Below are 22,150 nucleotides of genomic sequence, written 5' to 3'. Positions count from 1 at the left end.
TTTGCTATTTTAAGCTATAAAATGCCCAGCTCGACCTCAGGTGATCACTGTTCTTAAACCTGGGAGGGAGGGATGGACACCACACACACGCACACCCCAAAAAACCAAACAGATAATGTGAACACTGTTTTCTGACTTTATAATTTTCATGTTCTGAGATAATTTTCCCCTCCGCAGTTCAACTGAACTACACAATAATTACTCTAAATGGCTAAATATTTCAGCCTGTTTGAGTGATAGGGTCTCTTTTCCTAAGCAGGACGGTGAGATCACCTGTAGCATGTTTTTTTAAGTCTATGTCAATATCTTCTTTTTCTTTTACAGAAACCCGATATGAATGGCATTATAAAACCACCTTTTCTAAGGTATGTTTTTTAAAGCTTTTACACTAATGTAGTTGCGTTCATTTTTATATTGGCTTATATTATTCTATTGATGATGAGGGGAAATAAGGATGTTTTTCCTGAATTACTCTGTGACCTTTCCTAGGCATTATGGCTAAAATGGGTTGCATTTTTCTTCAAGAGTGGCATCAAGTAAAATACATTGCACAGGCCCTTCTCAGAAAAATAAGTGTTTCTCCAGTAGTCTGACTGGTAGCAGGACTTAAATTATGTCTTTTAGGGTTAGAAACAAAAATCTTTCAAGACTGGGAGCTGTTTAAAAAAAAAAAAAAAAAAGTCCAAATCTGACTGGGCATTAACTTCCCAAATTTTGGATCACTGCAAAGTGAGTCTTCATATGTAAGCTTGTTTTAAAACTTCAAGTTAAACTCAGAGTTGCACAGAATCCTTTCATCTAAAACCTAGCTTAGTCTTCACACAACTTGGAATAAGAAACTGCACGGTTTTGTATTGCAGCAAGCCTTCTAGTAACTTTGTACATTTCTTTTCAGTGGAGAAAATCCTTTTGCAACTGTGAAACTCAGACCAACAGTAACAAACGACAGATCAGCACCGATTATTCGATGAATATACGGTCCATACACATGTACTTCCTCCTTATAAACACCATTTTCAGTAATGGCAATTACTATCTCAACTTGTTCTAAAAACTTATTTAAATGTAATTACTGTACAATAGAAGCATACTAGCGTGGATTTCTGATTTTTTTTTTTTTTTTAAACCTGTACTTTCTAATGAGGTAATTGCTTTGGGCTACCGTTTGAGCACTTTGGCTAGATTTTACAGTATGCCTTCTTTTGTAGTAGGAATTGTGAAAATACTGGAGATAGTTTGGATACTCTAGTACACCAGTGTAACTAATAGCTCACAAATCTGAATCTTTGGCATTTGTTACTTGGAAACTGCAATGGTAAGTTCTAGAATATAAGCCTGCATATGCCACTTACGGAATAAGGAAAAGATGATTACTTTTTTTCCCCAAACAGAACAATGTAACAACTGCCTTATTCCAGAATAGAGAATTGCCTGTATAAAGTGATTATATGTTATTTTGTTCAAGATGCTCTAGGTTATAAATAAATATTTATCCTTTAAGAATAGACAATTTGTAATGCTTTGCTTGATGTTCAGATAGATACAAATTTTCAAGTGTTAACATAAACCCATTTTAATGTTGTACTATCAACACATTCTTCAATGATAATTTTTTCTTTAAAACACATTGTCAAACTTTAGTCTTACAAAAAAAGTCATAATAAAACAGTGCCATGACTTTTTTTTCTCAAATGCTAATATAAAAAGCTGCCCTTGAAGTCACTCCATTACTGCAGCCGTCCACAAAAGAAAAACAGATTAAGCTTGAAAATTTTTGGTGAAGGAGCCTAGCAATGGCATAAATGCTGGCATAGTACAGTATCCGAGTTAGGCGAAATACAGCTTTTTCACTTCAGTCACAAGCAGAGGTGTACAGTTTGTTACCTCAGGCTCAGGTTTTCGAAATCCAATGGAGCTAGCTTGTCTGAAAGACTTTTCCTACAGTAATGATCATCTCGGAAATGAGCCTAGAATGTTAGACACTGACTTGTCGCTCTGCATCAGCACTGGGTGCTCTACCACTCCAATACCACCTGCAGTATGAAGTCTGTATTGTGACTACTGCCAGTGATTAATCCCTACTCTAAACTCTAAAGTAGAAACTTTACATACGTACATGCCTCCTACAGCATCCCATGGATATTCATTTTGTTGTGCCTGCTTCTACTACTATAAACAGTAAATTCGAGTCATGCAAAGTGTCTTTTAGTTACTTAATATCAAAAAATAGTATATGAGCATGTGATGGCAGGCTTTCAAGTTCAAGGCTGAGGACGCTTCATTTGCTATGGAACCTTGCATAAATATTCATTATCCCATTTTGAAACACCAACTCTTCACAAGTAAACTTACTTACACTTGAGCCCATTTTCTAAAGCATATTAGAGGCAAGTCAACCTAGACTGTATCAGCTTTCAATAAGTCAGTATCAGAACTAAATAATCTGAAATGCAAAAATCTGTACTCAGGGCAGTGCCACAGCCTCTCGGTGTAGAGAAGTCAGAAGTCAGTTGTCTGTGAACCAATACCAGCTCTAGCAGCTAGGACACTGGCACTGCAGCCCGGGGAAGCCATGTGTGTCCCTATAAGCAAAACCTTGAGTAATTAAAATAGGGCTCTTACTGTTTGTTACTACTGGTGCCTTCAGAAGGCAGAGTCCATTAGCGTAGTGGTAGCAAACACAGCACTTGCAATACTTTCCTCAAAAACATCTTATGTGCTTAAACTAGTACAGCCCTAAACCTTTTTTTTTTTTTTATCATAAGGATTCTGGTAGATATTTATCCTTCTTTGTAACTAGGATTACTAACGCCACTTTCAGACTACATGTTATCAGACACGTTAGTCACATACTTAATAATCCAGCCACAAGTTGAGGATTGCAAAAGGAAAAGCAGTTTTATTTAGTTTTCAACAGGTGCCACTAAACATGGAAAACAAGTTGGGATTTTGTGTTTTGCAATGCACATGCTCATAAAAGATTAAGTTTAAATTACATGCAAGAGACTAAATTTCTTCACACTTTACAAAACAGGTCTGAAGCAAATAAAATGATTGTACATGACATTTACATTAGAAAGAGTATGCTAACAGTTGTAGCTTCCATAAGCACGTCCACGTTCATCCCCTTAGCCAAAAGCTGCCCCACAATTAGGGCATCTTCTCTGCCTCAGTGCAAGACAGAACAGAATCCCAATTGGAAAGAATACAATGGCACACAAAACACCAAGACAGGTGAAGGTGTCCTCCAACACGCCAACCCTGTAAAAATGGAAAACAGACTCAGTCAAGGACACCCACCAAGTTTGCCCCAAAGTTACCACTTTGTGATCTGGCAGTCACAAAAAAACATACCATTTTATATAGCAAGATAAAGTGCAAAGAGGTTTTGGGGTTGTGATTTTTTTTCTCTTCCCCCTTTAAAAGGCCTTTATTTTCATAGCTTGCAGCAGAAGGTTTTGAATTATACCACTTAAAGAAAAACAGGAAAGTTGCAGGTGATCAGACTGTAGATAAGAAGTCTAAAAGGTTTCATTCAAACTAGCTGTTTAGTTCCAGACAGCGACTATTTCTCTATCACTGCAATCCAGGACTGGTACTTAGGTGAAAACATAGCCACCACAGCTCTGCGCAGTTGTGTCAACTCCAAATATTGGTTAATGCAAGTACACCGAAGAACACACACAGGTGCAGCACCTGTATACAGTGGGAACAAGTCACAGCACTCTCACTTCAGAAAGCTTTAACAGGAAAGCCTGTGCCTCCGCAGCCATCTCTGGTCCTCACCGAATCTGAAAGTCATGGTTCTTCTGTATTCCTGCATCCTAGCTCAACTAACCTTGGCACGCAGCTACACAGGAATAAAAGACCACACATTCAGGACAGAGACTCATGTAAGCAAGTAGCAAACTTTATTCCTTGCTAGCCCTTCTTGGGCTCAAGTTTTTCTGTATAGGTGAGGATATAGTTTTCTATAACTAAACCTTAGTGTCACTAAAGTGTACTCTCATAAAAATTAAAAGAAGCCTGCTTTTAAAATAATTTACTGGCTCTTCTGGAATGATACAGTGCTAAAGGTTTAACTGTACCAGTGTTGTTATACTGGTTATTGCACACCAAACAACTCCATGCCTCAGCTTTTTAGGCGTCTTTCTTACAACAAGCAGCAGTCACACTTGTGTCATATGCTTTGCCTGCCTAGTTTCCGCAATTATCCTGGGGTGAACCCTCTCCGTTCATTCAGCCTCGAGTCTCCTGCAGTATATGTGCACTAGAGCTCTTTCAGAAAAAATAATCCTTGTTTTCTAAATGTTTTGATCTGATGATTTGGTGCTTTTTCTCAGCTTCTTCCTAAGAGAAAGGTTTGAATGGGCAGAGAGTTGATAAGGGCTTCTGGTGAAACAGCCGGCTCATGCTTTCACTAAGCAAGTTAAACCCATTGCAGACAGCGAGATGGAAATAGGTTTGTTTCAGTCTGTTACTTCGAATTAATAAATGACTCAGCCGTGTCTGGTTCCTGCAGTTGAGAGAATGTGCTGGCATATCTTTCTTCAGAGAGCCCAAGTCAATGTAGTTACCATGCAAAGGGCTAGGTGCACTGGACGTTTAGGGCTCTGACCAATTTAGCAGGATAAGAAAGACTTAAAAAAAATTCTAACTGTAGATTTACAGTGAAAGAGTACTTCAAACATCAGCGCTTCGTTGTGGAAGGTGCCAATTAAATAAGTGTGTAGAGGACTATGCTAACTACTCACATTCAGACTTCCTAAGTCACCGGAACAGCTCAGAGGTGCAGCACTACTGTCATAAGCTGTTTAACAAGTTTATTTCTGGTAGCTGGAAAAGTCCAAATGCCAAACACGCATCACTATTAAAATAACCCTCAGTAGGTGTTCCTGGTTTCTGTTTCCAAAAAGTGATGTCCCTTTCGAACTGCAGGAGAACCTACTATTGATGTCATCTGGCTCCAGCCGATCCCGAATGAATGGCTACCCTACACAAGTTCTGTTTCGGCACAGTTCTGTGACAGCAGAAATTTACCTGAACAGACTTCTAATTTCAGTCCCTGACTTTCTGAAGTCTAAACTTATCTAAACAGCCCCCAAAACAAAGACAGACAGGAAAGCCTGAGTATTCAGACTTAAGAAATTTGAGCAGCTATACTAAGTAGACAAAATTTGGAGTTTAGCGAAACACTTGAACACAATGTGTCCTCTTAGACTCCCCAGTACAGCGAAATCAACTGAAACAGAGCTAAGTGACCTTGAAATACATGCTACAAGCAAGCTGCCACGGCCAACAAGTTGTTGTTTCCCTACAGAGCAGTCACAACCTATTGTACATGTAAAGAGAGTGAAGGAAGATGCAGACTCAGAGACCACTTCCTTACTGCAATTGGCTAAAACATTACAACTTGATTAAACTTAAGAACCATTCTCCTTCCCCCCAACCATCACAAGAAGTCAAAGGCTTTTCAAAGTGTTCTTGATATTCTCCTGCTTACACAACTTCACGTTCAGCTTCAGCTTTCAACATCAGTCCCCTCCTTTTGATGAACTAACTTACTTTATTTCTGTTTACAGAGTTCTTGTGATCGAACTCGACTTTATATTTGGTATAAAGGTACGGTCAGGGTACAGCTGATCCCAGCAGTAGTTTTATAGTTTCATATCCTCAAATAACACTCCTTCAAGGCAACAAGTTAAAAGATGTAGACTAATGTTCAAATTGCCATACGGATTCCAGGCTCGGCACCCAAAGCTCAGACTTTTGTAGCCTGTGCTGTTCATTGTGGCTACCCCTACAAACTCAGGAGGAGCAGAGGGGAGATGTTACGCCAAGTCAGGCACACGCACTAGCAGAGCTCCAGCCATCAGTGCAAGCACTTTATTTTGCTGCAACAATGTAAGATTACTCTTGAACACTGACATCTGTGTGTCCAGAGAGATCAGCTCTGCAGAAGTGCGCTGCTTTTATGACAAACTCCAGGACTTCAGATCCTACCATTTTTCCCAGAGCTGGAACACATTTTGTAGCATTAGCTTCAGCGGTACAGGTACCACTTTTTTTTCCTCTCAAGCACTTCAGAAGCGCCTCCTCGAACATGGAAGAAGTCTCACCTCTCTCCAGTCTCTTTTACTTCCTATTCCCATACCTCTATCACCAAATCACAAATCCAGATAGATATCAACAGTGGCTTAAAATAAAACTTGAAAAGGATCTCTGATACTGCCCAAATTCATAAAACCACCTTTCTCCAGGATGGAATCGCCATATTCAGCACACTGAGACAGTCAGCACATGTTGCAAAGGACAATGGTTCTGGCACATCACCCACAGATGCTACTGTTAATACCAGAACTACTAAAAAAACCCTAACATTTACTGAGTATGTCGTACAACAATTGCAGTATCAGTATCTTATTCTCCAACTGAAGCAAAAGCAATGTTTAAGGAATCAAGTATAATGCAATGGTGGAACTTTTTTCTTTACAGATTTCTTTACAGATTTCTTTACATCTTCTCCAAAAGCAAATGACAGTCTCCACCCATGAGACCTAACCAAACAGACTGCCATACCTGACAGCTGCTCCAGCTTGCCTACTGGGGTTTTGCATTTGATTCAAATTACTCATTCTCGCCACAATGAGTTGCTGACTTACAGAATGTACGGACTTCACACACAGAATTCCACTTTCATTTCTGGTATTTCTACTACAAGTTTTAATACTGACCATCGACTACAGACACACACAGCAGCAGCAAGAGTAAGTTTCTTGGAAATAGCACTGCTGATTGTCTCTGTGATGCAGTTTACCAGAGATCTCTTCTGTAGGTCAGGTTTGGCAACGCCTGCATCGGTCCAGCTGATCCTGTAAGCGTTTCTTGTGGGAATGCTGAACAGAGTTTTGTGTGCCATCAACTAGCCCTTACACTTCTGCTGGCATGATGACAAGTACGTCCAGTGGCTTCATGAGGGTCAGAGAGAAAGGCGTCATGTGCCCCCCACCTGGCACGCAACACATTTCTACCCCTACAGTGAATGCGCTGACAAATTACACTACATGCCAGCAGACAAGAAGGAGCCAGGCCATTTCTGCTGCAAAGCAGAAGCTCACCCTTGTCTTGGCCCATTAGTCACTGACTCACAGCACTTGCCCTGCATCACCTCAGCAGACAGCACTCAGAGAAACTACAAGCACTAGATTTGCTCAGCTTGGTTAATATTTCTTTTTAGTCTGTGTCTAGTGTTCTGCTACAAAGAACAGGATTCCCATCAGCCCATGGGAGCGGTGCCTGCTTCCCTTCCCCTCTCACCACAGAGCATTCCCCAGCAAAGCGAAATACCAATGGGGGAAAGTCAGAGGGGACAGTACTGCTGGGGAAAGAAACATGGAAGGAATTATTGAAAAATTATGACCAGAACAGCAGTCGCTGTCACCACTAGAACAAAGGCAAATATACAGGGGCATATCGCGAAGTAAACTTTTCCCATATACTCTGGATTATTAACGCTTCATCCAGACCACTGTATACAGCTTTGGTCCTCATTTTAAAAAAAGGAAAAAAATGTGGATGAATGAGAGAGAGTCAAATGGAAAGCAAAATAGTAAAGAAAATGTAGCTCTGATCAACTTACCCTTGCTACCCAGCTTTCAAGTCCCAATCCCAAACCAGCTGTTACACCATCAGCCTGTGCCAGGAAACGTCAAAATCTGCTTGCTAGGTTGAGTTCAGAGCATACTAACCCAAGCAGAGATTCTTTTATTAGAGTGACTTTTAAAGCAGAGCTGAAGAGCCTCCTATTAACACTTGCTTCCAGAGATTTCCAACTAGCTGTCCTACCTGAGCATATTATTGGGGGGAGTGGGGGTGGGTGGTGTTATGTAGCATGGCTTAAGGCTAACAGGAAAGCTTTAGTGGAATTTCTTTGCTGTACAACCTCTTTGCCTAGGGCATATCTGGACACTAAAACTGTAAAATTACATTGCAAGTGACCCTCAAAATTAGACTGCAATTAAAGAATGGAGGCAGTATGAGAGCCTTGTTTACAGTCAACTTCATTCACTAGGGAGAAGATGCGCTACTGAAGTGCCATCTCCTGGGAAGAATCTCCTAATAGGACTGAAATGCAAAGCGATTCAAAACTGTTTAGATAGCCAGACTGGTTACAGATACAGTGACAGAAAGGACACTAGCATTCCACCAAAAATGGCAAGCCTGGATGCAGAAGCTGAACATTGCAATTTGTACTTGTGGAAATGCATGAAATGCTGAGCACCCTCAGACCAAATAAAAATCAGCAGTAGAAGCTCAGGCAGCGAGGCCTCTCCTTTCCCCCGCTCCACAGGTTAACCCAGTAACATCCTACATGCTCCGAGAGGCTCAGACTCAATCTACATGTTTGACAGCAATTTAGTAGTTCAGGCAGTTCTCAGTACTACAGATCCATCTAAGAAAGGCAAAGTCCCTTTTCCAGGCATTTCAATGACACCAAAAATAACATTCCTTTGGAAAATGCATACAAAGTGCAGTATACAGCATGTTAGGGCTATCGTATTTCCTGCCTTGTTTTGCTGTTACACTAATGCCATCTTTTTCATTCACACACACTGAGCATTCCCTTCCTGCAGGCATTCAACTCTTGCTTTGTTAGTGCTTTTAAATCTTCTTGTTTCTTAATAATTCCATATTCAGTTCCTGCCCTGAAGACTACCTTTGTGACAAGTAAGCCAGTGTGTTTAGTTAAGAGTATAAGCAGCCTAATTTTGATCTGACCTTAAAGAATAAACACACTAATGAAATATTAGAGAGGGATCAATCGGGGTACTTCTGGTCAGTCCTGAGTAGCTGCAAACACAAGCACAGATGACTGCTGTCTAACCCATTACAATCAACCCTCCTAATCAGCTTGCAAGGCCCAAGTCTATTGGTCAGCAGATCCCTGACACTTTAAATAGAATTTATTTTAAACTCCCTTCCCCTGAATAGAGTTATTCAGGAAGTGTTTTGTGGTCATGCAAAATGCCAATTAAAAAAAAAGAAAAAAAATTGCTATCCATATTCAACACCGGACCCAGAGAAAAGGACCAGCGAGGGACAAAGCAAGCCACAGGAAGCACTGCTGGGTCAGCGACAGAGGAAGAGCAGGGACAGTACAGCCAAGCAGCAGACCGAGTCAGCTACAAGTGACGCTCGTTTGGAAAGCTTACCAGAGCTGTATCTGCATGACCTCCGCCACAACATACCTGTTATTTCAGAGCCAGTTCCTATCACATCTATAGCAGTGCGATTACTACAGCACTAGCTACACAAACACTTTTTGGCTTCTGTTGATTTGTGTCACCACCTAATTTTAGATGAACACTTATCCAATCACTGCTTAGCCAGTTACTAAATTTAGAAGGAGGAAAAAAAATACTTTTTATAAGAGAATGAATATTTTAGTTTTTCCTTGTGTATCTTACCTGAGCTGCAGAGTAATTAGAGACTCCATATTCAAACTGTAGATTCATTAATGTAACCAAACATAAATTTTGTTCTAAAGCATAAACCACATAAAAGCTGATTATAACTGCACCACTCCCAATCTAAAAATAAAGTAGAAAGGTTTATTTATACTGCAAGCAGTGTCTTGGATTTAAGCTGTAACTGCAGCTGCCAACTGCACAAAGTAAGGTCAATTATTCCCGCTGCAAGTATTTAAAACCAAATTACTTTTCAGACAACCCCCTTCTTGAAAATAAGTCTTAAAACATTATGATCTTAAGTCAAATGCTCAGGATCAGAGGGCCAATATGAGATCTGCAAACACAGCACCAGTACAATTTAACACGTGCACTTTCAGACTTCACACTACATCACAGTATTTAAATGTGTGCTCATCAGTATTTTTTATCCCTTACAAATAAAGTCAAAGGGAATCCCAGGTAATCAGAGACAGTTTGGTTGTATGACAAGCTCTGCAAGACCTGAAAAGAAACTGGACTTAAGACGACTGCTGTCTTGTACACAGATACTCCCTCACTGATGAAGCAAGTGAATTTTCAAATCACTATCCCATCTCTCCTGCCACTGAGGTTGGTTGAGTCTCTAACTTCAGGTTTCAATGGAAACATCAGACCAGTGACAAGCACGGACTTCGGAAGCGGCACACTAAATCTTAATTTTGAACATGAAAACAAACATAAATAGCTTTTCTTTATGTCTGTCCTAGTGAATGCAACAACAGCAGCTAGGTTAAGCATGTTTAAATTTCACCTGCAAGCAGCAGAAGAATTGACAATTATATATGCAACTGCTGAGTAGACACGGGATGTTTACTGTTTTAATTTCCATGAAGAGAGGTGCCAGCTCCTCTAGCCTCAGCTTGAAGGCATATTGAACGGTTGTTGATCCATATTCACAGAAAGGAGCCCAAATCTATACATGGCCACTGGTTTGCCCTCCTCAACACAAGCTGTACATATATGTAAATGCACTTATCCTGGAAAGTCACCTTCAAGTAAGAGACACCACAGTATTTGCAGATTTACCTGAACTTCCTTATGCTTTAGGCCCCACTTCCTATACGGAGGGCTGGCTGCAGAGCCAGAGAAATTCTGGCAATGGGAACAGCCTGTATCTAGCTGTTGTCTTTCTTGAAATGCCTACAAATCACCAGCCTTCTCTAATGCAGTAGCACCACTGCTTTAATTCCACTTCTGAGAACACACTAATTAAGAGACAAGCTTCATGGCTTCACACCAACAGCCTAGCCTCACAAATGAGGCTAAGCATGCCAGTTAAAATTCTCTGTAGATGCTGGACATCTATCCATGATGAACTAGACTGAGATCTGGTGTGTTTTTTCATCACTTATCTGCATACACAGCCAAATCAGTATCCCCTCTGGTTACCAACAAGTAAGACCAGTTTCCTTCTCTCACCCCATAACAACTCATTGCTACAAAGAAATCCCAATTACCAGAATACAGACACCAAGACAAATGGTGACACTAATAAAAAAAAATATGCTATCAACTCGCACCCAGTGACAGACTGGGCATTAGGGACCAGATTATCATTTTTATATGGTCTCATTAGGGAACACACTCCTGCTGTATCTTATTAACTGCATAAAGTCTCATTTATTAGAAAAATGTGTTTTGATTATTATCCACAAATCAGCTCAGAGCAGTAGAACAAAAATCCTCAGAAACAGCACTGCTGTTCTATGCTGTTCTCACTTGGGACCCTGTTACCAGGCTTACCACCTCCTCTCTTTTGGGCTTAGGTAACAGACCTCCTGCTAAGCAGCTGCCTGCCTCTGCTGTTAGGCTGGGGGGGGGAGTTACAGCAATCCTAGTCAGTAATTCCAAATGGCAGACTCATGGCATCTGCTCAAGTCTGCTGTATCGAGGCTTTCTTCTTTGCAATCACATGCATAAGTCATTGCTGAATTTCATGCCCTAACTGCTCCAGCCACCAAATTACAGCACAGCAGGGATGAACGCCCCAGTCTGCCTCGACAGCATACGTTTACAAAATGCTGCCAACTGTAGTATAAGGGAGCTACACTGATTCCCAACACAGGATGATCATCTTTGTGACAAAAACCAGTGTCAGGAGATGCTGCACTATTATAGGTACTCTTTATAGCACTCTTGAAAAGGTATTTCGAAGTTGGCTTCACTCCCAAGATTCAAAAGGATCTCTAGCATGTCAGCCTGCTGTTAGAAACCGAAAATCCACAGGTTTTTCCTCAGAATATCAGACATGCTCTCTAAATACCTAGGTCTTTTTTTTTTTTAATTCCTTGCATATTTAACCAGTACATATTATGAAATTATACTGAAAGTATTTACATAAAGTTTAAATGTAATTGTTGTGAATAACTACAAAAAACCCTTTATCCTGAACGGCCTTCTATCAAACCACACACAGCATTTGTGATTGAAATAATTGAAGTAAACCCAGGAGACTGAAATCTTGAAGGACTTGGTCACCTAAGTGCAATTTTCCCTCAGTCTATACTCTCAGGAGACATGCACTTAATTGAAGAAAACAAAAAATTTCAACCAAAACCTGAGAACTTACTACTTCGTCAGGTCAAAAACAAACAAAAAGAAAAATCAAACACCAAAACCACCAAACCACAAAAGAAAACCCCAACCTATGGCAGGGAGAAGGCTGTAAGACGTCTGAGAATAAATACAGTTTTAATCAAATGTATCTCATCTTCCAGTCCTGAAAGAAACTTCAGTGTTGTTATGATTTAAGACCCACTACAATACTTCTCAAGCAGATGTTTTGTAATTGTCAGAAGAGAAAGCCGCCAGAACGCAGCAGCCTTATGTCCTTTCCCTCACCCTTTCTTCCAAATAACTGAATATTTGTTAAACAGGAAAATAAAAACACAACAAGGCCTATCACAGACTCTGTCCCAGATTTTGAAAAAAACAACTTTTGCAAACATCACATCAAGAGAATGTTTTCACAATTTTTAAAGGGATCTTTCTTCTGTTAGGTAATAGGAAAGCAAACATTCCTTTGCAGTTTGTTCTACCCAACAACACGAAATGGAGAAAAAGAAAATGAAAGTGACCACCAGAGCAGCAGCCAGACTGCATTCTCCAAGCTAAAAAGATAATTACACGGCTGGATCTCTAAAGTTAGTGACTGTAATGACTCAATCCGTACTTGGGAACATAAAATAGTTCAAAAGCAGGACTTGGCCAATCCTTAGATGTCAACTACAAGCAATAAAGCTGACCATATTATGCAACTCAGTTTAATTCTCTGTACATCAGGGTTGGGAGAACAACTCACACTAAGACAACAGACTACAACCACCCAAGGCATTTTAATAATGCAAGGAAGGATGGAACATACATTAATACTGAAGTCTGTAATTAGAAAGCAACACTGACCAATGATGAATGAGGATGATCTGACTAATGAGTAACTCTAAGAAAGAGGTACAGCTTGCAAGACAGGAGCATCATCCCTCAGATGCAGCAATGCTTCAGAGATGTAAAAAAAAAAAAAAAAAAAAAAAAAAAGGCAATTACATAGTGACCAGGAGAGCTTATTACCTACTTGTAGAGAGGCTGCTTTTGGAGATACTTTGTACTTTTTATGACTTCATACCATAAATCAAGCCTAAAGATCAACTGTACTGTAGCTAGCTTATTACTCCCAAGATCATTCGTGACTGCAATAAAATAGACTCCTACCCAAATAACAGACCAATACTGCATATTTCTCCTCAACACCACATATTTTAAGTTGGAAATGGTCTTGATCTCAATTAGCAACATTCATACACGCCATAGCGCAAAAGACTGGTTTGTATTTCTGATGGTAGAAGTCCTCTCGATGGGCTTTAGCCTACTCTATCAGTTACACCACTCCACCACCACAAGCAAGGCTCCTTCCTCATGATCTAAAGCAGATGGACTTCTCTAACGATCATGCACAGCATCAAATCAGAAGAGTAACGGGACAACTGCCTTGGCAGTTTAATAACAAAGTTTTTTATGTACCATTAATAGCTTTTTATGTTTATCAATGCCCTTTCAACAACTTTTCTGTTCAGTGTTGTACTCAGAGTGTAGCTGCATGTTGCATTCTTCATAAAATAGGTTTCCAGGCCAAGGAAGTAAACTAGAACTATGTTTAAGGTCTTGAGAAGTCAAAGAGGATTATGAGCTCTTTCTCTTAAGAGAAGCAGCAAGTGTAACCTTCAAGAACATGAACCCTGACCCTTCAGCTTGCTGCAAATATTTCCAGTATTATGCTTCCCACCCAGACTCCCCGTCCTTTCTCTTGAAGTACCAGACTATCAATTCCTTAACTAGTCAAAAGACAAGCAATCCGAGATTCTTCCCTCCTAACCTGACACTTTGACTCTTCCTCTGAAGACAATTAGGAAAAAAGACAGTGACACTGCAAGGAAGACTATGACACACCATTACTAGATACGGTTACTCGTCCTTGGGATTCCCTGATCAAGAGTATTTCAGAAGTGCTGAGGAGAGTCCCACAGTTTAAGCAGCACAGTATTATGCCTCATAGTAATCAACGTGTCATAGTTCTCCTCACAACTTTTTTTTTTTCCACAGCCTAAAACAAAACCTGAGGATCCAAGAGTAAACAAGGTTTTTGTGGAGGGTATTTTGCTTTAGGAAAGAGTCCACAATGTACAGAGCACTGGGTACCTCCAGCAAAGCAAGTCCGACGACTTAAGAAAACTATTCAAGTGAGGGCACTTAAAAACACCTTACAAAAGATTGCGCATTTTCGCAAATTTGGCAGAAGTTACATATTATACTTGCAAATGATTGTTTCAAAGGTGTCTCCTAGAGCATCCCAGGATAACTTCGGGGGGGGGAATCCTTAGAATAGCAGCAAGAATCTACCAATCTTAATTGCAAAGACCACTTCCATAGTAAAACATTTTGAGATTCGTCGGGTTTAGGGCCAGAAGGTCTGTATAAACACACTGCCTACCTTTTACCGAGCAACGGGTAACATCTTTCCTGTCTCCTGGTTGAGCTAAAGCATAAGCATTTTAATGTAATTACTCAGGTGGCAGGATCTACCACATCCACTGCACAGCTCAGCAGTTACTTTCCCTCACTGTTTAAAACATGTAACTTCGGGATCAATAGCTCTAGCTGGTACAGGTTTTTCAGCCTTAACTAGTGGCATTTCAGCAGGCACCTGTTTTTACATAGCACCACAGGACACTTCTTATTTAAATCCACCTTTGAAGGCAGGTACTGACTCTCAGACAAACCCCAATTCTCACAAAACCAAAAGGCATCTGGAGGACAGCCTCTGCCACTATGACAATCTCCATCACATTCATCACACTGAAACCTGATATCGTTTCAGCTATTCTAGCAAGTCTGTTTCCTATGCGTTTTGAAACAAATAAGCAAGGGCTCAGACTTGCAGAATATTAAGTGCTTCCTCGCAAGATGCCACAAGGGTAACTCCCATACATTTTCACAGAAGGGGAATGATTCTGCATTTGAGTCAGAGCTGGCCAGGCGCACCAGTGCCTGAACTGCACCAGCAGCAATCTGGCTGCCCTCACCCATTAGTTAATATTCTGGGATGAGAAGAACTGAGAAGTGCAAAGGGACTACAGCTGACTTACAGCACTAATGTGCCTCCTTCCCTTTTTTGATGGCCGTTGATCTCTGAGAGGGAAGTTGTTCTTTTATTGCAACTCCAACTAATAGCTGACACTTTTTCTGGTTTTCACCACTTCATCGGATTAACACTTTGAATCAAATCTATTAACCTCCCTGTTCTTTTGCAGTAAAAGGACTTTTAAAGTAAGAGATCTTTTAAAACCTTAAGATACCGGTGTTTTCAACCAATACTGACAATCACGCTGCCTGGTTTTGCCGTGTCTGGATGTTAGGAATGGGGACACACACCACAGCAGCGGAAGCCCTTCCACAGGACTGCCAGACAACCAGAATTGACTATGGTCAAAGATTTCATAATAAGTTTCATAATAAAATCACGCTACTCGGTATCACAGGGCATAAACACATCAGAAAGGACTTCCTGTCATCCTCTCCCCCAAGAACTGACCCTTTACATCTGTGACTGAACTGTCTTTTCATTCAATATACCACTTACAGGTCTTCCTCCATCATAAAGAACAGATTAATGTTTATATATAAAGTCTACTGTATTAATTATAGCAGTTGTCACAAGTCCATTAGGACAAGCTCATACTACATAAATTAAAGCACTCCACTGCTAAATTTTAGTGCTTTTTCCATTAATTCAGTTCTAATACACACACACGAAGAGAAACTATTGAAAACCAAGGAACTATATGGATATCTGTAATTTAAAGAATAAAACCCAAGACTGAGTTTATTGCTCAACTAGAGAGCTATTTTACCTGCAGGCGGGACAGCCACCAACTACTACTACAGAAGTGGTGGTAGCAGGCTGCTGAATAATGGTGTACGTGCTCGAATAGTTTGGCTGTGATGTCGGTGGAGGAACAGCATACCCTAAAATAAGAAAAACAACACTCAATCACCGCACGTAAGGCACAAAGAACAATTGTAATAATTAAAAAGTATAGAAACAGAACACGGAAAAAAATAAATTGAAATATAGCCTTGATTGAGCACTTTAAGAAGCTCTATCAAAATCAGAGTTGGAACATACTACTCAGCACACCTAATACCAAAGCCACTTCATAAACCCAAGTATCCAGCACAATTTAACCATCTAAAAAGGACACTGAGCTAATAATTAACTTTGAGAATTTGTTTCAACGCTGTTTGAGCGCCAGGGAAAAACAGTTTAAACAATGATCACAGCTTTCACTTCTGGACCTTATGTATCAAGTTATGTCCCACTCCAGCAGGTAAGTCAGTTGAAACAGAATGAATCTTCCTCTGGTTCCCAGCTTAACTTCCACATATTAAGTTTATAACTGGAGAGAGATGTAGGAGTCATAAGATGCAAGTGGAAAGGAAGCAGGTTGCATGGCACAGAAAAAAAAACACCTTTCAGAAAATCCATGTTGTTAGCTAGTGAATGTGTCATTTTAACAGCTGTAGTTAGAAAACACAAGCCCTTAACTACTGCATTAACATTAAAAATTAAACAAAAATAAAAATGCTTTTTAAGGGGATGGTTAGATGTATGCAGTGTAATCATACAGTGCCCAGGTATAACCCATTTTGAGCTTCTCTCCCAGGGCACGGTTCTCAGATTTTCTTGAATCAAGTTACGCACCTGTAAAGTCCACCAACCTCACTACTTAAACTGAAAACAATCAGTAATATTTGTATTGTAGGAAAATAAACCCCAAGTTATTAGCAGGAAATCAATCTACGGCCCCAGGATTCAACCTAACGCTTAACGACTGGGGTCTGTGTCTGCTGCATTCAGTGTATTTTTTAGTAAGTTTTGAAGAATTCCCTTAACACCACGGAGTCTTTCCCAAGAGGCTACTTCTTTCTTTGACATAGGTTAGTATTAATTCAGTTAACAAAAGTACTGTATCTACTCACCTGCTTAAGTTTCTCCAAGACTACTGAAGTGTATCAGAAAAAAGCAAACATTAACCAGAATACAGTGAAGTGCATGCAAAGAGAAGTGCAAGTTTGGGGTCTCTTTTACTGCTAGCGCAGCTGTGCCTCTTTGCCATTGTTTTGAGGCGGAAAACCCGCACATCCGAGAGATGCACGGAACCTCGGTCGGTATTCTGGGGAGGGCGAAGCACCCGCGCGACGCCGCACCTCGGAGGCGCCGAGGGAAGGAGGGGAAAGGGAGGTGGCGCTTTCCAACACCTGGATCCCCCGCACGCCCTCCTGCCTGCGCTGGTTTCAAGCGTGAGAACTGCGACGATCCAGCCGCCTCGCTCCTGACCGGGAAGCCCCACGCAAGAGAGACTCCAGAGTTTCCCCCGCTTCTGCTGGGCAGCCCCTCGGCGGCGCAGGCCACGGCCCTTCTCCACAGCCCGCCGCCGGCCTGCGGCCCCCGGGGCACCGCCAGCAGCGCCGCCCCCCCTCCAGTCACCGGGGGGGGAAGCCTCTCCACAGCCGCCCCCCGTCCCAGCGCCGGGGGGAGCGGGGCGCAAGCCCTCCTCCACAGGCCCGGGACCCCTCCCTCAGCCCCCCGAGCTGGCGGCCAGCCCTCCCCCGCCGCCTCAGACCCACCTGCGGCAGCCGCGGCGCCCGGGTAGGGGTAGGGCGGGGGCGGCTGGAAGCCGGGCTGCGGGGCGGGGATGGCGCCGTAGTTGCTCTGCCCGTACTCGTAGCCCGCGGCCTGGGCGGCGGGGCTGTAGGCGGGGGGCCGCTCCTGCAGCAGGGGCTTGTTGTCCATGCTGGGGGGCGGCGGCGCTGCCTGCCCGCGGAGCCGAGCGGAGGGCGAAGAGGAAGCGGCGCCCTCGCCTCAGCGCCCAACTTGGCGGGCGCCGCCCCCTCCGCCCCGCCCGGGGGCGCCGGAGCTCAGCGGCGGCGCGAGCGCCCCGCCGGCGGCGCCCCGCGCATTCGGGGCCGGGCGCGAGGGACCGGCGCGAGGGAGGGGGGGTGGGGAGCGGCTGAGCGGGCCCTGGCGCGCGGCGGCCCCTCCCCGAGCGCCCCGCACCGCGCGGCCGGTCACAAGACTGCGCCCCACGTGACGCCGCTCCCCGGCGGCGCGGGCTGACTCGCCGAGAGGCGCAGGAAACCCTCGGCCTTAAAGGGGCCGCGCCGCCGCCCGCCGCGGGGTCCGCCGGCGGTGCCCCGGCAGCCGCCTCCCCTTCCCCCGGCTCCCCCCGGTCTTACGACTGCAGCAGGGCTGCGGGAGGGAGCCGTGCTCCTGGGCAGCGAGGCGAGAGCAGCCGCCAGCGGGACGGGCTGCCGCACGCGACCTCGCGTCACCCGGCCTGCAGGTTGTTTTTTAATGAAGCCGATGACGGATTTTTAACGTCCTCGCCGAGACGCTTTTTACCATCGCTTTCCTTCGAGTGCTCCTCTCCCGAAACGCAATCCCTGCTGGGAACTGGCGGCCTGGACGGGGCGACGACGAGGCCGGCGTTGCAGCCGGTTGTGGCTGGAGGGTCTGCTCGACCCCCTGCAGGGCAGAGGGGCCTGGGAAGACCCCCAGAACGTGAACAGAAGGAGGGATGCGGAAGGCTATCAGTTCTGCACCTGGGATAACGCCAAGAGCCACACTGAATCCTATGGTAGCCAAATGACTTCCACTGAGCTCTGGGAAAACAGAAAGGTTGAGGGAGTGGGACTGTGTGTCCGTGTCTGTGTGTGTATATATATATATATACATACACATATTCTGTGTGCCTGTGCGTTTGCATTTACACAGAGCCCCCAGTCTGAGGAAAAAGCAAGAATCAGCAGGAAATAGTGCTGCGTTCCGCAGTGACTTCTGCAAACTCTCACGTCGCCACTGGGAAGAGCCACGCTTGTGAGCTAAAGGAGAAAACCAAGAGCTCTGGGGGTGGCGGCACAGAATGGGGACGTTGTATAAAGAGGGAAAGTTTTTGAAAAGAGGTTGAGGAAAAAGCAGAAGAAAACTCACACGGTTCGAAGAAACACTGAAGTTAAAGAAACATTAAAGGAAGGCAGAGGAAGGCGAGGGGGACGCTGCTTTCTCCTGCGCAGCAAACTAAAAGAATGGGTTCAACAGCGCTTTCATCAGGCTCAGCTGCTCCTGAAATCCAAGTTCTCGATGGCTGGACAGCTCGGGATGTTGAAAGGATCTTAAATGTCTTTCATCACCATTAAAACTCTGGCCTCTTCCCTCCACACCTTCAACCCTTGAGCTGGTTCATCAAATCTTTTGTTTTTGAAATACACACAGGTTTGTCCTTCACTACAGGTACCAACACGGCCCCTATCACCACAGCAAACGCTGAGCGACTGCGATGATAGCACCCCTGGGCAGTAGGGAAGGTTTAGCCCCATCTCATAGGAAGTGGGGAAAAAAAAACATTAAAAAGGAAAGAGATTAAACAATTTGCCTCAAAATCAAACAAATTCTTGAAACAGATAGGGACGCAGATTACACGACCCAGAATCCAAGCCAGTGCCAACATCACATGATGGTGAGAGGATCCCTGCCCTCTCGCTTTCCGTCTCCTCCCTCTGGTTTGCAGGGCCTGACTCATGTGGAAGGGGCACCGCTCACAGTTTGCAGTGGCATTTAAAGACGGCTCCTATTCTGAGGAAGGCCTTTGCTTACTGTAACTGTATAAATATTACATGAGGTTTTTGAAAGAAAAATCTAGAAGCACAAATGCAATGCAGTACTTCCTTATTAGGGGAAAGATACTTCCCTAAAATGAATGTCAAGTGACAAGGAAAATCCCCCCTTTTAAAGAAGTGAGATTTGGGAAAGCGTGGAAGAGCCGACAGTAGGGAAGCTACTCGTACGAACCATCTCTGACTGCACTAGGACAACAGCTGCAAAACAGAGAAACATGATTTTAAATATCTTGACTGCTTTGGACAGAGCAAAGTCTTTCATAATAACAAGAGATTTAAAAACTCGCAGAGTTAATTTCGGACCGCTCAAGCCTTACCTAGGTCAGGGACGTGTCCCAGTCACAGGGCAGACCTCCCATAACTTCAATACAAACCGCGGCTTCGTCGTGGTGCACTCCAGGTTGTATTTAGACAGCTATAATTATGGGCAAAACTGAGGGAAATCTCCACAGGGCTAGCAACCTTAACCGAGTGAGACCTGGTTCACTGAAGAGAACTCCTTCCTCCTGAGTCACGCAGTAACCACCAGACTGAAGGACAGAAGCAGGAAAGGATACCTGGGTGTTTTCTTTCTCTTTTGCAAGGCCTCGGAGCCCCATTCGGGGAAGACTCGGGGTGCACCCTTCACAGGCCACAGACTGGAAGCGTGGCTCACATTAACCCAGTGCCCCGGGATTACACAGCAAATCCACTGTTCAAATTGATGGCAAAATGAAAACATGTTTCCATTTAGCTGTTTGTTTTTGCAAAACCTTTCTCTCATTAGCTCCTTACAGAATGGAAGTCTCTATTGCAACAACAGCAACTGAATAAAGCAGGCCTCAGCATCAGACACCCGAAGCAAACAAGAGTTTTCATAAGGCATCAATTCATTCCTAACTGTTACATCAAATTACAGATGTGGCAGAGCCAGCATACTCATTAGCTGGGTACAGACCACAAAAAAGTTACATGCTGCCAGTGTTATGGAGAGCGTTCATTTGGTTTCACATGTAAAGTCCTCCTTAAAATAAGCATAAGAAAACTGTACTGGTTGTAAATGACTTATCATGTGAACTCCTTGCATAATCCATCAGTCATGCTGCCATCCTGTGGGATTACAGGACTGTGGTTCAAAATCCAAACTGTGAGAAAATCCCAGAAAATGCTCCTTAAATTCTTCTGCAGTCCAGTTCCCATGGAAAACAAGGGATGCCTTGATTCCACCTGCTTAAAATGGCAACTGGATTGAATACACGTCAAATGTATCAGAGTCACAACTGCTACAAATCTTGCAAAATTAATTTCCTAGGATCTAAACAATACTTTGTCTTCATAAAGATGTTTTACTCCAATGATCAACTCATCAAAGCACATCAAAACTAGGGAGCAAAAATTCTGTCTTGAGGTAGGCACCAATCTGCGCAAGGGACCAAACCACAGCAGCGTGAGTCAAGCGTCCCTGGGGCGCAGAAGGAAACGACCCAGACGGGATGGTTTCGCCTCACGCAGGCATCATTCTGGATAATTTAATGTGTACATCAACCCTCCGAACCACAACCTTCTGCACATCAAAACCATCTGAACCTACAGGCCACAGAACGAGAGCAAGGCAGACGTATTCTCCTTAACCAGCAACTAGACACTCCTCAGGCTGGATACACAACGGATCTGCCAGTTCCCTTTGAAAAAGGCCTGAAATGAAAGATGACGGCTTTTCCACCCTCCTTTACTGCGCCTTTGAGAATCACAAAGATCAGAGATACTTTTTATTTGCAGATTTCTTTCGTGTTTGGTTATATGAATAGACAGGCATGGAAGTTCTTGCCTATCTTGTTGGATTTTTTGACTCACTTGAGAATGAACTGGAACGTGATGGCAAAAATCTGAGACTTGTAAGCAAGCCCGTTCAAAGGGAGGTTATCGTTTTGTAGCAGGGCAAGTCACAGCGGTGACCTGCGATCAGTGTCAGCGGCCCCTCTGGTGTCCTTCTGGGAAGGACTGCTACTGTGCTACTACTACGCTGCTACAAGTCGTGGCTGTAAAGGCCGTCTCCTTCCTTATACCTCAGGCAAGACATCTCCTGATGCGCCAAGAGTGAACGTAGTTCCAGGCAAACGCTGTTTTTCCTAGCTCTGAGGGTCACCGCTGCCCCGCCTGCAGCAGGAGGGACGGGCTCTGCCCCCGAGAGCCCCTTTCCTGGAGCTGACAGCGGCAGGGGGCCCCCGCAGCGCCCGGCCCGGCCCCGGGCCGCTCCCGCCGCGCTCCTCCCGCCCCCGCTCCCCCGCAGCGCAGCCCCCGGCCCCGCGCGCCATGACGCGCCCGCCGCGGCGCCTCTCCGCCCAATGGCGGCGGCGCTTGGAGCCGCCGCGCGCCGGCGCAGCCAGTGGGAGCGCGGCGCTCTCCGCCGGCCGCTGCCTCCGCGCCGCTGC

The 22,150-nt window shown here is 43.8% G+C and overlaps 2 protein-coding genes across 2 annotated transcripts in view; one reads left to right on the top strand and one right to left on the bottom strand.

Annotated features, from left to right (window-relative positions):
- The window catches only part of BAIAP2L1 (BAR/IMD domain containing adaptor protein 2 like 1), a gene marked incomplete at its 5' end in the record, with an annotated part of 46,051 nt that extends 44,660 nt beyond the window's left edge, over positions 1-1,391 (top strand). Inside the window, 2 exons of the mRNA XM_082311833.1 lie at positions 325-365; positions 896-1,391. Of these exons, the coding sequence (XP_082167959.1) occupies positions 325-365; positions 896-971 (117 nt within the window). The 3' untranslated portion in view covers positions 972-1,391. The remainder of the gene's footprint in view (positions 1-324; positions 366-895) is intronic.
- Positions 1,392-2,872: 1,481 nt separating this feature from the next.
- On the bottom strand, positions 2,873-18,062 carry BRI3 (brain protein I3). Its single transcript, XM_082313746.1, has 3 exons — positions 17,691-18,062; positions 15,914-16,028; positions 2,873-3,261 (listed from the first exon to the last, which is right to left on the bottom strand). Exons 1-3 carry the CDS (start codon positions 17,854-17,856, stop codon positions 3,129-3,131), a joined length of 414 nt encoding a protein of 137 aa, XP_082169872.1. The 5' UTR covers positions 17,857-18,062; the 3' UTR covers positions 2,873-3,128.
- Between the last annotated feature and the right edge of the window lie 4,088 nt (positions 18,063-22,150).

This window comes from Platalea leucorodia (assembly GCF_965183815.1).
Source record: "Platalea leucorodia genome assembly, chromosome: 5".
Taxonomy (NCBI): Eukaryota; Metazoa; Chordata; class Aves; order Pelecaniformes; family Threskiornithidae; genus Platalea; species Platalea leucorodia.
The sequence above is the reverse complement of the archived record's forward strand: the minus strand, read 5'-3'. Positions and strand labels throughout refer to the sequence as shown.

Bases quoted from the DNA above. Each gene is read 5' to 3' on its own strand.
- BRI3 (XM_082313746.1), bottom strand. From the start codon at position 17,856: ATGGACAACAAGCCCCTGCTGCAGGAGCGGCCCCCCGCCTACAGCCCC. The intron at 16,029-17,690 runs GTGGGTCTGAGG...TTCTTATTTTAG, and splicing joins GGGCGCCGCGGCTGCCGCAG to GGTATGCTGTTCCTCCACCG. The intron at 3,262-15,913 runs GTAAAATAGCTC...CCATTTTTACAG, and splicing joins GGTGGCTGTCCCGCCTGCAG to GGTTGGCGTGTTGGAGGACA.